The sequence below is a fragment of the Mycteria americana genome, chromosome 6 (assembly GCF_035582795.1).
Source record: "Mycteria americana isolate JAX WOST 10 ecotype Jacksonville Zoo and Gardens chromosome 6, USCA_MyAme_1.0, whole genome shotgun sequence".
Lineage (NCBI taxonomy): Eukaryota > Metazoa > Chordata > Aves > Ciconiiformes > Ciconiidae > Mycteria > Mycteria americana.
This window is the reverse complement of record NC_134370.1, coordinates 23,680,087-23,694,778: the sequence shown is the minus strand read 5'-3', so window position 1 is coordinate 23,694,778 and position 14,692 is coordinate 23,680,087. Positions and strand designations below refer to the sequence as shown.

Here is a 14,692-nt window from a genome sequence, read left to right as displayed (position 1 = left end):
TTATTAAGGCTTTGACTACTGGTCTTCTACATGCACATTTTATATACATATAATCTTGTGTGTGTATAAATTACTTTATTTTTCTTGTTCTAAGCAAGAAAATATTTTCATGCATTTGCTTCTCCTAGTATTCACAATACTTGGACCGTATTCTGTTCAAGGACTTCTGGAGAGGGCTGGGTCTACTTATTATCCATCTGGAAATGCTCTCATCTCCAGGAATGTCATTTGTGCCTGACAGTGGTGCTGGCCCCACACTTCTCCACAGTCATACACCAGAGAGCAGGTGTCACCCTGGAGCCTGACAGTATATTGGTTATGTAAACATAGTAATCCTTGGATTATAAATACTTTATTAAAGCTAACATACCTCAGCTTTTAGCTCATAATTGCCCGTGAGTGCCTTAATGAAATATCATTCAGAATAAAGTCTTTTTTTTTTTCTTCTCTTTTTTTTCTTCCCATATCAACAGCTCAATTACAGTGGTTCCCCCAAAAGCACAGTTTTCCCTACTTTTTCCCAAACAACTGCCAAACTACCTGTTAATTCTGCAAGCCCATGGCTTGGTAGCTTCCATGTACATAAAATAACTGCAACACAGAGCATGTCTGAGCCTTATAGCTCAAAGTGCTTAAGTCACCATCTCGCTTGCACCCCTGCCATGAAGCTAAGAGACTGAGCCATGGGCCAGTGAGGAATGGGAAGAAAGCAGAAAGCAGCAGAGCTCTTCTGTTCCTAGTCCCATGCCTGGAGCTTGCACATGTTTGACAGGTTCCCAGAGCTCACCAGAGCTGACCTGTAGCATGGCCTGTGTCCCTCTGCCTCAGGGACACCCTATCTCTGGCCCAGCATTTCCTTCGGTGAGACACTCTGGCTAGCTGATGTTGCAGAGCACTCCTAGGTTGCGGTGGGGAGCCCTGGGAGAGCAGCTCAGCTGCGAAAAGGAAGGGCTCACAGGGAAGCGGTACTAAGGAAAGGAAGCAGCATAAAGAAGGCTGAGAAAGCAAACATGAGCGGAATGAGGAGGAGAGATTCCTTATTTAAGGCCTGGACTGCTGCCACAGCCCTCTGAGCTGCCTTGCCTGGTGGTGTAACTGGAGCACACTGTCAGCACTCCAGTTGCTAAGCTTTGCCACCATCACACAGTCGTGCCTTGCATCCCACCACAGCACTTCCCTGTCAGCCACCACTTTTCCCGTGGCCACTGCATCAAAGTACTTCCATTCAACATATACCATGAAAATTACTGCAAATCAGGCACTGGGCCCTTCTCGTTCACCATGATCCAAGTAGCTAGCAGCCCTAAAGAGACTGTCCCTGTGCCTCTGCCTAGCTCTCAATCCACAATAACCAAGACAATAAATAGACAGGACAAGGAGTGATGGAGTTCCAGCCATCTGGTTGTTCACTTATTGCACAGAGTGTTTTGGGCTGATAGGGGAGAATGGGCGGCTCCCAAAGTCCTTTGAGAAAATCCTGCTGAGTGACTGTCCACATCACCTGCTTCAGAAAATGTGTTCAGACGGCTCATGTGTACAGGATGCTTGGGAAATGTCACCTAGAAACAGGATATGCAACAGATGAAGGCTTTTCTCAATTCAAGCTCAGTCTTCACTCAGCCCCATGGCAAGCTGTGCAAAATACAATGTTTGTGCCCTGGCAGGTACAATTAGAAGACAAAATTTTTGGTCCTGGGTATGTTAACAAGAAAGGGTCATGCTAATAATGGCAGAGGCAAACCTTTGAGACTGGATTTAGTTTTAGTTACAGAAAATACTGTACACTGCTTTTGGCCAGGTGCACAGAAGCTTTAAAAAAAAAAAGACAAAGATCACAGTTAAATGTCTCAATCTTCAGATGGGGAATGTCTGTGAGGAACAGTCAAACTACTTTCTCATGTGCAATGCATCCTGAAATTTGGTACTTATGTATCGGGCGTGAAAGCCTTTCTTGTTGATGGTGTCGTCTGTATGGAATCGAATCATGATGGAATCCCCTGCAGAGTATATTTCTTCCAGAGGCTGCAGAAAAGGAAAGAAGACAGCACAGAGTGGTCAAGTCTGCAGGCTAAATAACTGTCTGCGCTATGATGCTAGAGTTTAAGTTCACAGTGAAGACAGACTGGCCAGTAAACACGAAGACTGAGCATCCAGTACCTCCTGCCCTGCCTTGACTTCTGAGCATATTCCCTTGCTCTTTGCATGCTTGCCTTTTATGTTTGAAGACTGATGCCAGTCCACTCTACAATCCCAGTTCTTCCAGTTGTTTTTTCACAGGACTCCCTGGATATTCTTGTTCCAATCTTCTGAGTTTGTTCTAATTTGTCCTTATCTTTTCAGGAAATAACACAATCCAAACTGCACTCTTTGGCAGCTGAGGCTCTGCCAGGGTTCATTAGCAGCAAAATAACTTAGCCACTTATCTTACATGATAACTCTGGTTATCTCCCCCACTGTTGTGACCTGCTACAACCTCCTTGTGCTTCTCTGCAGGACCAACACTTTCCAGCCATTCTCCATTTGTCAGTGTGCAGGTAGGTAGATTACTACCCTGCTGCCCTGAACTTCTTCACACCAAGCTGCTATGCCTTTGTTTATTATCCCGACCATTTCCCCAATTTGCGAGGACTGCTTCCACACACCTGCTCCCTGGTTGTCTCTAAATTCAATAAGAACCTTCTCCATTTCATTGCTGAAGTCCTAGAGAAATCAAACACAGACCCTCTGATTTTAAATACCACACACCATTGCTCATGCTAACAGAGTCACTCCTCTTAACGCAGACAGAGACAACAGTTTAGGAGACAGCATGCCACTCTGGAGTCAGCAAGCAGCTCTGCAAGTCCCTCCACCCTTCGCCCTCGCCATAGCACGGCTGCAACATGACTTGGCTTCAGGCTGGAAGTGACTGAGGATGAAACTGGCCTTTGGAAGCCGTTTCCCACATTCACACAATGCTTTTGCGGCAGGGCTGGAGCACAGCAGTGCAGAATTCCTGTGCTGCTGCACATGGCCCTAGGCTAACAAGGGAAAGTCGGTTGGCAAGGTTTTCAGTCCAACTCTGTGCATCAGATAAAATGGCTGTGATCTCTAGCAACAGAAGCAGCAAAACCCAGACACACAAAGCATTCTCATCACCAGTTTGTGAGAGCTTCCCCTGTCCAAAAAGGGTATGAGAGTACCCTTCCTTGCCACCTCCAGTTATGCCTATGAAATCCCCCCCACCATGGCTTACCCCTGAGCCACAGAAGCGTCCAAGGCGGGGTGCAGTGCTGTCGTAACCATCATAAATCTCCATGTAGTCGTACCCACAGTCGGCCTCCTCCTCAATCTCAAACATCTGGAATATCAGCTCCACCCCATAACCATCTTCAGCTACAATCACCCATTCACAGTTGGTTTGACCTGGGTAGTTGTTGTCCCCAAACTGAGCATGGGAATATAGCTCCTTAGTTTGCACTTCAGCCTTTAAGAGCCCACCACACTCTGGAGGAAGAAAGGGCACAAAACAGTCTCTCAAAGGCCTTACCTCACAACAAAGACTCACCATCCCACTTTTGGGCCAGCTGTGAGGAGAGAAGACCTCCAGCTTGAAGTGCATGTACAACAGGGAAGGTAATTAACCACTGCACCAAACTACCACAAACCAGTGAATTTTCCAGTCATCCATGAATCCCATGACCCACACAGTGTAGAGAAGCTTGGTTCTTTTGGTACAGAACACGCATAGAAAGAGGCAACCAGTTAAAACTGGCAGGATGGGGTTCCTGCCACATCATACTCTGGAAAAATGTATTATTTTAGAAAGCAATTGCTTAAAGGAAGACTTAACATGTTCTTTGCACTTGTCCTGTAGCTGAAATTCTGACCCCAAGTACTTTGCCAGCAGGAAGTTAAAGCATGTTAAAAACACAGGACCAAAACAATCCTTTTCTGCCCACACAATGCAGAGAAGTAGCCCTGTGCTTGTGCAAAACGCGTGTGCTTTGGTGCAGAGCTTCCCTGCAGCCAATCAGGAAGACGCCTCTTCACCAGTCTCTCATGCACTGGCACTCAAAGCACGTTTCACCTGTTTACAGTGGCAGGGATTTCAGAAGTGAACCTTGGTACAACATGCTCACCTCTGGGCTGCCACAGATAAGAGGACTGTGTCTGTCCACAGCGCATCTCTGCTTTCACCATAATCAATCTAATATGGGCCTGTTCCATGTGTGGGCCAATACATGGGCTAAGTTGCATCACCTCCTTTTTCTGAAGGTTGATGAGGAACAGAAGGGGTTGCTGCTCAACCAAACACCTCCAATTTAAACAAAAGAACATGAGCAGGAATGTCTGACATCAAGAAACCTCTGAGCTGATAAGGAAGCTGGCATTTATGGTATGGTGCCAACAATGGTCTGGGAACTGGTTAGCACAATATACAACCACTTAAAATTCAGGCTAAGCTTATTTGGGAGAAAAGTGTGTTTGGTTTTGCCTGGTAAAAAAATGCAGTGAGACTTGATGATATCTTATCGCACTGGGGTATTGGCAGGCAACCAGCTTACCTGTGCTGTGCTTTGCTTGGAAACCTTTTCTTTGCACAGAAGCATCAGAGTAAAACCTGAGGAACATCTTGTTGGTAGAAGCCACTACGGGGTCTGGTTTCTTGCTGCCACAGAAGCGGCCAAGGATAGGTGACTTGCTGTTGGGCCCATCATATATTTCTAAGTGGTCATAGGCACATTCTTGGTGCTGTTCAATCTCAAACTCATTGAAAGTCTACAGCAAGAATAAGGAGAATTAAGACAGACATTTGTAAATCTGAGTATGCAATTTAGCAGAGGATGAAATGCCAAGTGAGAAACAGGTCAAATGGCATGTCTGTCCCACTCCTCCCACAAACTAAAACAGAATAGTGTGCTTTCAGACAAGAGTGATCTCAGGGTGGCAAAGCTCAGAAGTTCATATGAAAGTGCTGTGTAGCCTTAGCTTTGCTGCCTCACATGGGTGCATGACAACAGTTTTCAACTGCAAGCCTTATGTGCTCTTATTTTTCCTGCCGGGAACCCTGTCTACCACACTGAATGGACAAGTTCTTCAGTATTACCTCCACTGAGCACAGGGATACAGGCATTATTTCCCCCAGTGCATGGGCCCTCTGCACAGCTTTGGGCATATCCTGCCATATGCATCAGGCCACGCTGTAAAATGGGCCTAACGCTTCTCCCTCAGAGGGGCTGGGGACTGGCCCTACCACTACCTTATGCAGATATGGTCCCAACAGAGTGGCTCACAATGAGGGGTAGGGGCGGGAGGGCATGGTATATCTTCTGTTAACAGAGAGAGCGATGCTCCACAGTTGTGATCTGCTGGAGTCTCCTCCAGGCTGCCTCACCGCTGCCTCGTCTCCCTCGGAGACCTTCTGCCGTTTTGCAGGCCAGGGGCAGCCTCCCGGGACGCCCTCCTCCGACCACCCCACACAGGACCTATGGGGATCAACCTCCCACTCCACACAGTGGCAGGGGAAGTCACTTCAGCTCCTCCCAGCCCAGCCTGCTTCTCCCCTTGCACTCCCCCCCATGGGTTACTCACTACTTTCACTCGGTGGCCAGGCGTTGCAGAGATGTCCCAGGTGCACTCTTTCCGGCTGGGGTACTTGTCAGGCCAGTTTGGGCTGCTCATCATTCCCTCCGCACTACTCAGCTTGTGCTCGCAACCAGCTTGAGAGAGAGAGGTTATAAGATGGAGGCATTGAGGCAGGTCTCACATGGGAACCATGTAATGTCCCGCATGCTCCTCTCTGCTCATCGAGACCCTCAACAGGGCAGAAACAGGGAAGGCTTCAGTCACTGAAGTCACTGAACAGTATCTTTTAGGATTACTGCATAGTTCTGGTGGGTTTGTTCTCAGAAAGGCCTATACTTTTTTGAGCTAACTTGGCACCTGGTGAAATCAACCATCTTATTCCCCTGGGCCTCATTAACCTCATTCACCTTCTCACTCCCTAATTTATTCTCCAGCTCCTCCATCTTGTCCGCCCTGCTCCCAGTGGCATGGTCTCTAACCCCTCCACCGTGTTGACACTGGTGCCATCTCAGCCTTGAGTTGTTTGTTTTACTGACTTGGAAAGCTGAATCAGCTCACGGAGAGATCAGACAAGGAGAGATCACCCCTGCAGCACACAGCAGGGGTGAGGGTAAAGGAAGAGAGGTATTTTTGGCAGCAGGAAATGGTTATATCAGCTCAGCCTTTCTCTTCTGACTCAAACCAATAATTAAATTAAGCAGCAGTGACTAGTCTAATGGTGATGTCCCACAACTGCTCCTTTCGCTAGCCCAGCTTCTTGTCCCCACCCTGTCCATCCCCGTGGCCATATGGAGAGCCAGACTGGGGAACAGATCCAGCTGAAAACAAGTCCTCCTCTTCTTTTTCCTAGGTAGTTTTTCAGCTAGCTGGGGCTTTTTCAGTACCCCACCCTGGTATGCTGTACAAACACCCACTGGACAGGAGGCACCCTGGCTCAAACCGTGTTTGAGGCACCTTGTCTTTCCTGAGGGCAGGGAGTGGGGACCTTACCTTCTTTACAATCGTGGCCGTTTTCATGCAGCATGAAGCCATTTCTGCACTGGCATACGTAGCTCCCAAAGGTGTTGATACATTCATGCTGGCAACCACCATTGTCTTTGGAGCATTCGTCCTTGTCTGGGCAGGATCAAACCGACAAACACCGAGTTGCCACTGAGAAACAGACTACCGCAGTTGCCAGCTGGGAGACCCATACCCAGATGGGCAGATACCAGAGCAAACCTCTAACCTCTGCTGCTGGATTAGTCCAGTCAGCTTTTTAGCCCAGATACAATTTTCTTCAATTGTCTTTCATTCCATAAAACGCATCACAAATGTGTTTTATTATATAATGTAGGTTTTGAATGATTAAAGACTCCTATCTAAAATAAACCTATAACAATGTCTCATTCTTTTAGAATAGGGTCCAGGAAAAGTATCACACAAATTCACTAGCCTAGGCAAAAAAAAAAAAAAATCCACTGGCCAATCTTTATACTTTCAAGTTCCTACATGCTCTGATGAGCCTCCATCTTTAAATAGCTCTGTCCGAGAGCACAAGCAGCCAGATGGAGAAGAGGATCTAAGGTAAGAGCTGCTGTCTGAAGCTGAAATCTGCCCCAGTGGATGTTCACTCCTGTATATTTGGGACTATGTATTCCTGAATCTCACTGTTCTGAGCATAGGATCTGCTCCCGGTTTCCAGTCCCATTTAATTTATAAGCAGTTTATCTCCACTTTTTCTTGGGCCAATGCTCTCCCTGGACCTCATTAACCTCATCTGTCTCCTCACTCCTAAAAGTATTTCTAGATAAAACATACCCCACCTCACCCTTCCTCTTGTTAGATTTAATAAGCCAAACCCCTAGCCCCGATTCTACTCTGCAACTGTCTTAATTCAAGGTCATTTTGCCTGATCATCCTCCTCGAAAATATTAATACTCCTTGATCTCTCCTGAAAACACAGAATGGAACTGAATTTCCACTTCCATACAACGTACAGTCTCTGGAACTGCCTGCTAACAAGGTGCATCACTGACACCAAGAAGGATTCAGAACAGAGGATTAGAAACTTCCACTAGCATGCACTGCATTGATGGGAAGCATTGCTATAGAAAATTTCCGGACGTCTTCTTGCTGACACCACACTATGACACTGGACCGTACGCTGCACTGAGAAACCAAGCTGAAAGGTGACACAGCACAGAGCAACCATGCTTTTTAGGTGTAACTAACCATGTCAGGCTCTGCCTGATTTGACAGGAGGTTGAAGAAAATTCACCAAAACCAAGAGGTTCAGTCAGAGAAGACAGCTAAGCAAGTGAAAGAATACAGCCACATACCAGAGAAGTAGTGAACTTTAAAGCCTTTCTTGGAGACCGTGTTGTCTGATTTGAACTCCAGTCTCATGTTGTTGCCATACGACGTGATTACTTCGGGCTTCTCTGAGCCACAGAATTTGCCATGCAGCTTGGAGTCAGAAGCCAACCCACTACGAACCTCAACATAGTCATATTTACAGACCTGCTGAGAGAGGAGGAGATTTCTCAGCTCCATGGACTTGGAACAGAACATTTCAGAAGAAGGGGACAGAGACTTGACTGAGAGGGAACAGAAACAGCCTTATATTCAAATACACTCCCTAGCTTCCCCAAATTCTCCTCTGTCAGTGTTCTCACCCCCTTCCCTTGCTGCCCTGGTCTTAAAGCATGGGTGTGTTTATCAGAATAGCAAAGGTTCCATTTAATTTAGCTAAAATAATTACTCCCACCTTATCCAAGAGCCTGACAGTGTTGAATGAACTTCAGCAATCTGCTGAATTAAGGAAGAGCCACTGCCCCATTTATGGTGGGGAAAGTGAGACCTGAATGCTTTGTTCAAATTCCACCCTGCCCTTGGCAGGGCAGAGAACAGATTCTTTTACTGGTTATTTTGTTTATCCTTGTTCATTGTTAATTTCCAATTATTTTCCTACAAAGGCAGCTCTAGGGAAGGGGGGGATGGGACACCTATTAGGGATGGAAAACACCTACAATTACGCAAAAGAAGCCCATTTATAACAGAACAGCTTTAATCCTTCCACTCCATAGAGAAAGCAGATCCAGACTTCAAGGGGAACAATCACTGTTATTTGCTTTTTATATCAAGGGCAGGGAAACAACCAGAAGCTCCACCAGTAAGACAGTCTCCTCTTCCTTGTACCCCAAGGATTTATCCAGTTCCGAGTTAGCCAATAGTCACACCTCTGAGATGCAGGGACTGGTTACGTACATCATTGCCTTCCAGCTCAAACACTTCGAACTGCAGAGAGATCCGGTACTGGGCTGGAGCTACCACCTGCCAGACGCAGTTTTTGTTAGTAGGATATTCCTTGGGCCATCCAGGGCTAGTAATGGTCCCATTGAGCTTGGTGATGAAGCCCCCACAGGCAGCTGGAGAGGCAATAAATGAACACAAGTTTTACTTGGTTCTGTTCAGACACACAGATTGGGCCACACTGTTAGCTAGGAAATGAATCAGATCCTGGTTGGTGGCACATTTCAAATCTTGGCCTCCAGAACAGGTTTAAAATGCTGGGAGCTGTGAAGAAGACAGAAACCTCACTTGCTATAAATCACCAGTGAAACACACACAGCCAGTCTATGGCCCCGAGAGCCACTTAAACCGTGTAAGATTGATCTCCTTTTTACTCTATAGCCTTGGGCTTATCAAGGATCAGTTGACTTGATGTGCACAATACATGCACAATAAAGGCCAGCTTGGTAAATTCACCCACACTCAGTCCTACAAACCTTATTATTTCAAGTTTATCAGTAATGGAATAATTAGAAGATAATGGAATCCTAGGGAAGACACCCCTGTCAACTCTTCAGTGGCTTATTATATGTGGACTGCATCTTCTCTAGGGAAAATTGAAGACGAAGCCAAAGACTTAGCTTTATTATCCCATTTTCTTTAAAAATTTAGGACATCTCCTCTTCATCCTCTTGTGGGAGGGCATGGCTTTTACCTCAAAGGAATCAACCTCAGTTTGCTCTTTTGCTGCAAAATTCTATTTGCAATGAAGCTATATTTTCTTGCTGTTTCTTGGGAGAAATGAGATACGGCCACATCTTCAAAACCCACAGGGATAAAAGCTTCCTGCATCTTGTTCCTAGCATCACTTTGCTTTAAGAGAATTAACCCAAGGGAGCAGCGTCAATACAAAAAGTGTAGCAAGTGAGTGTGTCTGGCGAAACAAAAGCAATTTACTCTGATGTGCATCACTACAATTTCAAAGACTATCCTTCCTGTATTGCCCACAAATGAAGTTTAAAATAGGAGGTTAAGAGTGAAGTTCAAAAAACGCTTGCCAAGTTATACCAACTGGCTTCCTCAAAATTGCAAGAAATTATTACAAAAAAAAAAAAAAGTAAAGCTTCCAAAAGCCTTTTGCACGCACCTAAATCTGCCCTCACCAAGTTGATAGCAGCCTTCCCCAAACAGTTTGACAAAAGCAGAAGTCAGGGCAAACCGGGTGACTTTGAGAGCACCACTCACAGTGTGTGAAGCTCCCTACACCTCTCAGCTGAAAGGCAGAGCTATGAGACAAGAACAATGGGTGGATTCTCACCACGCCAACAGCTGTATTGTTGTTGGGAGCAAACTCTTGTTGCAAGAGATTAACTGTATAAATAGAAAGCTGAAAGAAACAGTTTCTATTAAAGACATGGGGTTTTTTTCCCCATAACAGAACAAGGGAATTGACTCCTCAGTATGGAGAATGTCTGTTTTGCATGCAGGCAAAACATCGATCTTTTATTCTACAAAAGAAATTTCGTTAAAAAAAATAGTAAGTTCAGCCTTAGATTGAAATACTTCTGGGCCACTCAATGCTTAGGTTGCAATGCCCGCCCTCACTTATGCTGCACCATGGGAGATCTGGTCTGAACAGGGATCTCTGGCCATGCAGAACAACTGGTTTTAGAGATGCTTAGCAGTAGAGAATCAGCGTATTTTCAGTTTTTCAACCAAAACTCATTTTTCAGTGAAAGATGTTGACAAAAAGAAATTTTTCAGGTGGGGTAAGATAAACAGAAACACAGAGGATGTAGGGGGAAGCAGAATCATCTCCAAGATTGTTCAATTTCGTTATTAGCTGTAGTACCCATCCTATAGACAGATGCCTCAATCTGTAGGTTACTCACCTTCACAGCTCTTTTTATCAGCTGTCAACTCATAGCCAGGCTCGCAGGTACATTTGTAACTGCCCAGTGTGTTCTCACAGTGCTGCTCACACCCACCATTGTCCAGCAGAGAACATTCATCCACCTCTGTCAGGAGAAAACCAGAGCAAGTCACACTTTCCTGACCACCCAAACCCCATCATAGTCCTCATACAACACTTCTGGACAGAAGGACTGGAGCACTAGCTGACAAGCCGAGCCCACGGAGCAGGCACTGCAGCAAACCTCACAAGTGCTAAAGCACTCCTACCACCAAAAAAACTGTAAAGGACTACAATTACTGTTACTAGTCAAGAGTGCTTTTTCTAGTCGGGAGCAGGAAAACATGGTCTCCTGTAAAGACTTCACTGCATTTTGTTCTCATTTGCCCCTGGTTTTTTGTTTTGTTTTTTAAATTCCTCATGCTCTTGAGTGACTTGAGCTACCAGGAACCAGCCCATTATGGTGCCCACAGTAATGGAGCTGCAGGAGGCCATACCCCACTGAACAGGGTGCAGCAAAGGAGCGAGGAGGACATGCAAGTAGTTCTTCCTTTTCACAGACACATGAAGTCTTGCTACCCTAGACTTTGAAGTCAGGTTCTTTCAATCACATCCCAACAACCTGAACTGACATTTTAATATACAGATAGCCAGATGTATTGGCTTCTCACCCTGACCCCTGATTCCATGTGCATCCCTTAATAGATGGTTATATTAACATGGTTGTAGTGGGCTGGCCTCAGCTAGCAGCCAAACTCCCACCCAGCTGCTTGCTCACTCCCCGTCCCCCCACTCCAGTGGAATGGGGGAAAAAATAGGAAGAACAAGAGCAAGAAAGCTCCTGGGTTGAGATGGGGAAATTACCCACCAATTACTGTTGTGGGCAAAACAGACTCAACTTTGGGGAATTTAATTTAATTTATTGCCAATTAATATAAATATTTGAGTACTGATTCGGGTATTGGGAAACAAAAACGGGGGAAAAAAAAAAAGAAACAAATGTTAAAACACTTAGGCAAAACATCTTTCCACCCCCCTTTCCCAGGCTCAACTTCACTCCAGACTCCTCTCCCCCTGCCTTGTATCACCACAGCTTACAGTCAGTCCGTTCAGGAAAGCCATGAGCATGCAAAGGCAGGAGGGGATGTGGAGCTACAGTCAGTACGTGACTCTGCTGCTCCTTCCTTCTCATGCTTCCCCCCTGCTCCAGCATGGGTCCTCCAGGGCCTGCAGAGAATATCTGCTCTGCCGTGAAACATCTACACCTTCTCCTCCTCTGACCTTGGTGTTACCTCTGCTGTTTTGCACTTTTTGTTCCCTCCTCCTCTCTCTCCCTGTCATTTTTGACCTTCCTTAAACATGTTTTCACAGAGGTGCCACCAGCTCAGCTGATGGGCTCAGCTGCGTCCTGCGGTGGGTCCACTGCGGAGCCAGCTTGAACCATCTGTCTGGCACAGGGCAGCACCTGCAGCCTCTCACTGGCAACACCTTGATACCTACACCCAATATAATGCTCTCGTAACAGTTACTGCTACATAGATCAAATAGGAACAGTCTTGACTAGACGATCATTGTAGGCCCCTTCCAACTGAAATATTCTAGTCTATTCTATTGATAACACTGCCTTCCTGCAAAGCCTTCCCACAGTGAGGAACCCCCCACTGCAACAGTTCCAGTCCAAACAGATTTTATTTTCTGGCTTCTGTTTGTGGATTCACTATGAAGAAAGTAGAGTATTTCTTTGCTGCTCCCTGCTTGGGTACAGGTTCAACAGCTTCTAATCTGGCTGTTAAATCACTTGCTTGAGAGAGAAGAGAGGCTACAACTCCTACGATCATCAAAAATCCCTGTGATCAGTCTTTACCATGGAAAGGACATGTCCTGCCTATGGGCAGGTATATTTTGCAAAGTATTGTCTTTCCTCTAATGTTTGCCATGAAGAAGAAAGGCACAACAATGTGAGTGTAAGACAAGCACATCACTACTAACACTTCAACCGTATACAAAACAGGCTTCAGTGATACAAACAATTTGTTACCAAACTGAAGATACGTAATAAAGAATAATCCTAGAGCTTTCCCTCAAGATATACGTGATGGGATGGTCATGAAGTAATGTCTTCCTGACGCTGTCTCTTGGATGTGATCAATGACTTACCCCCTCTGAGCTGTCTTACGCTCTCCGAGCTGTTTGCGGGTTTATTTTCTCTGAAAAGTTAGAAGTTATTACTGCAAGTTCTCACAAAGCATAACGTTCAATTCCATCCTTAACTCTGTTTTTTTTTAAGCTGAGTTATTTTCTTTCAATGTTGTAAGACATGTAATTGAAGCTCTATTCCTTTCATAATTCATTAAGGCAAAGCTGACCCATTGCACAATCAGCTATGGGCGGCAGTCTGAAGAGCGCCTGCAGAGCCATCTAATCTGTTCATTTACTTTGTTCATGGAGTGGCTGGTAGTCACAATCCCTCTGGATACGGTGGTAAAGTCTGCAGACTTTAGATCCCAGCTTGCAACTCCACATGTAGCCTGCAGGTATGTCTACCCAGCTTTTGCAGACTGACGTCAGCTCTGCCCACAATGCAAGCTGGCCAGAAGTTGTGTACCTATGGCTACTGTGGTGCTTGGTCCAAGAAAATACACTTTGCTCCTCAGCTGGACTTATTGGCATGGACTTAACAACACCCTAACCATCCATGAGCTACACAGTTTCTGGTTCAAACATGTGAAGTCTGAGCAGACACTGCAAGATCTGGTCTGCCAGCAAAAACTCCACAGACAATACCTGTGTCTGCAATTGTACTAGCAGTGCATGTTTATGCATTTTTTACCTAAAAAAGAAATTTATTGTTGACTGTCTGTATCACAGGGAAAGCATCCCAGGTTCAGGTGTGTAACTTTCTTCCCCTACAAACTTGCAAGAGAACCTCAGATTCTACAGAATGACTTGCTGCAGGCCAAGAAGTCTCCATGTAGTGCTAATCCCTGGAAGACATCTCTGCCACAGTCAGTCTGCACTATCAGCTCCTGAAAGAAGCCAAAATGTCTTCAGGAAGAAGTATTCTCTGTGTCTTTATGGAACCTGAGAAATTTAAACAAGGAAGTCTAGACACTGTGAGAGTTGTTCAGGGACTGGAATTAAACATCACAGTATTTGCCAGTGATCTTGCAATCACCCTTTGTCACGGTCCATTTGGATCTCTCAAATTTACAGGACAATGTACTCTGTGAATTAAACTTTATTTAACTAATTCTTTTTTTTGCACATAAGTGCACGGATTAAGAATTACAGGTTATAAATTATGAAACCTTATAACTTAAATGGTGAATAAGTGAATTCATGTGATAGACTGGGTCTGAGCAAAGGGGACTGAGCCCTGTCATGTTTGTTTGTTCTATTTCTTAATGAGCTCATGAAATAAAGGTTAATTCACAGAGTACATTGTCCTGTAAATTCAAGAGATCCAAATGGACCTTGACACCCTTAACGCAAGACAAAAAGTTAAAGCAGAAATAAATGACTTATGCAATCCAAATACTGGCATTGCAGCTATTATTTCTGTACAACTGTCACTGAACCTAAGAGAAACATGACTATCTACATCACAGCAGTTCTGCAGGTATTTTCCCAAGTAGTTAGATATTTGGTTCTTGCCTCTATCAAGTCACCAGGATGCTGGTAAAGGACCAGGGCTTGGGTTCAGGTCTTCAGAAGAATTTTAGTCTTCATTTGCATCTTCCTGAAGAGGATCTCAGTTTAGGAACACATTTTTCTCCTAAAGCACTCTGAAATTGTCCCTGGGATTCTACTTGCAATCAAATATACTCTCTCCAAAAGTTTCTTTTGGAATAGAACTTAAGCAGAGAGTTGTTTTTAACACTCTGTACAGTACTAGTATGTTCTTTGAAAATGTCAGCGTCCCCTGGCATGGATAAATGG

The 14,692-nt window shown here is 45.1% G+C and overlaps 1 protein-coding gene across 1 annotated transcript in view; it reads right to left on the bottom strand.

The window, feature by feature from the left end:
• Positions 1 to 505: 505 nt before the first annotated feature.
• Positions 506 to 14,692, bottom strand: part of TLL2 (tolloid like 2) — a 65,145-nt gene continuing 50,958 nt past the window's right edge. Inside the window, exons 14-21 of the mRNA XM_075506599.1 lie at positions 10,734 to 10,859; positions 8,818 to 8,978; positions 7,890 to 8,070; positions 6,559 to 6,684; positions 5,575 to 5,702; positions 4,548 to 4,761; positions 3,236 to 3,486; positions 506 to 2,022 (exon numbers count right to left, since the gene is read on the bottom strand). Coding sequence (XP_075362714.1) covers positions 1,888 to 2,022; positions 3,236 to 3,486; positions 4,548 to 4,761; positions 5,575 to 5,702; positions 6,559 to 6,684; positions 7,890 to 8,070; positions 8,818 to 8,978; positions 10,734 to 10,859 — 1,322 coding nt within the window. The 3' untranslated portion in view covers positions 506 to 1,887. The remainder of the gene's footprint in view (positions 2,023 to 3,235; positions 3,487 to 4,547; positions 4,762 to 5,574; positions 5,703 to 6,558; positions 6,685 to 7,889; positions 8,071 to 8,817; positions 8,979 to 10,733; positions 10,860 to 14,692) is intronic.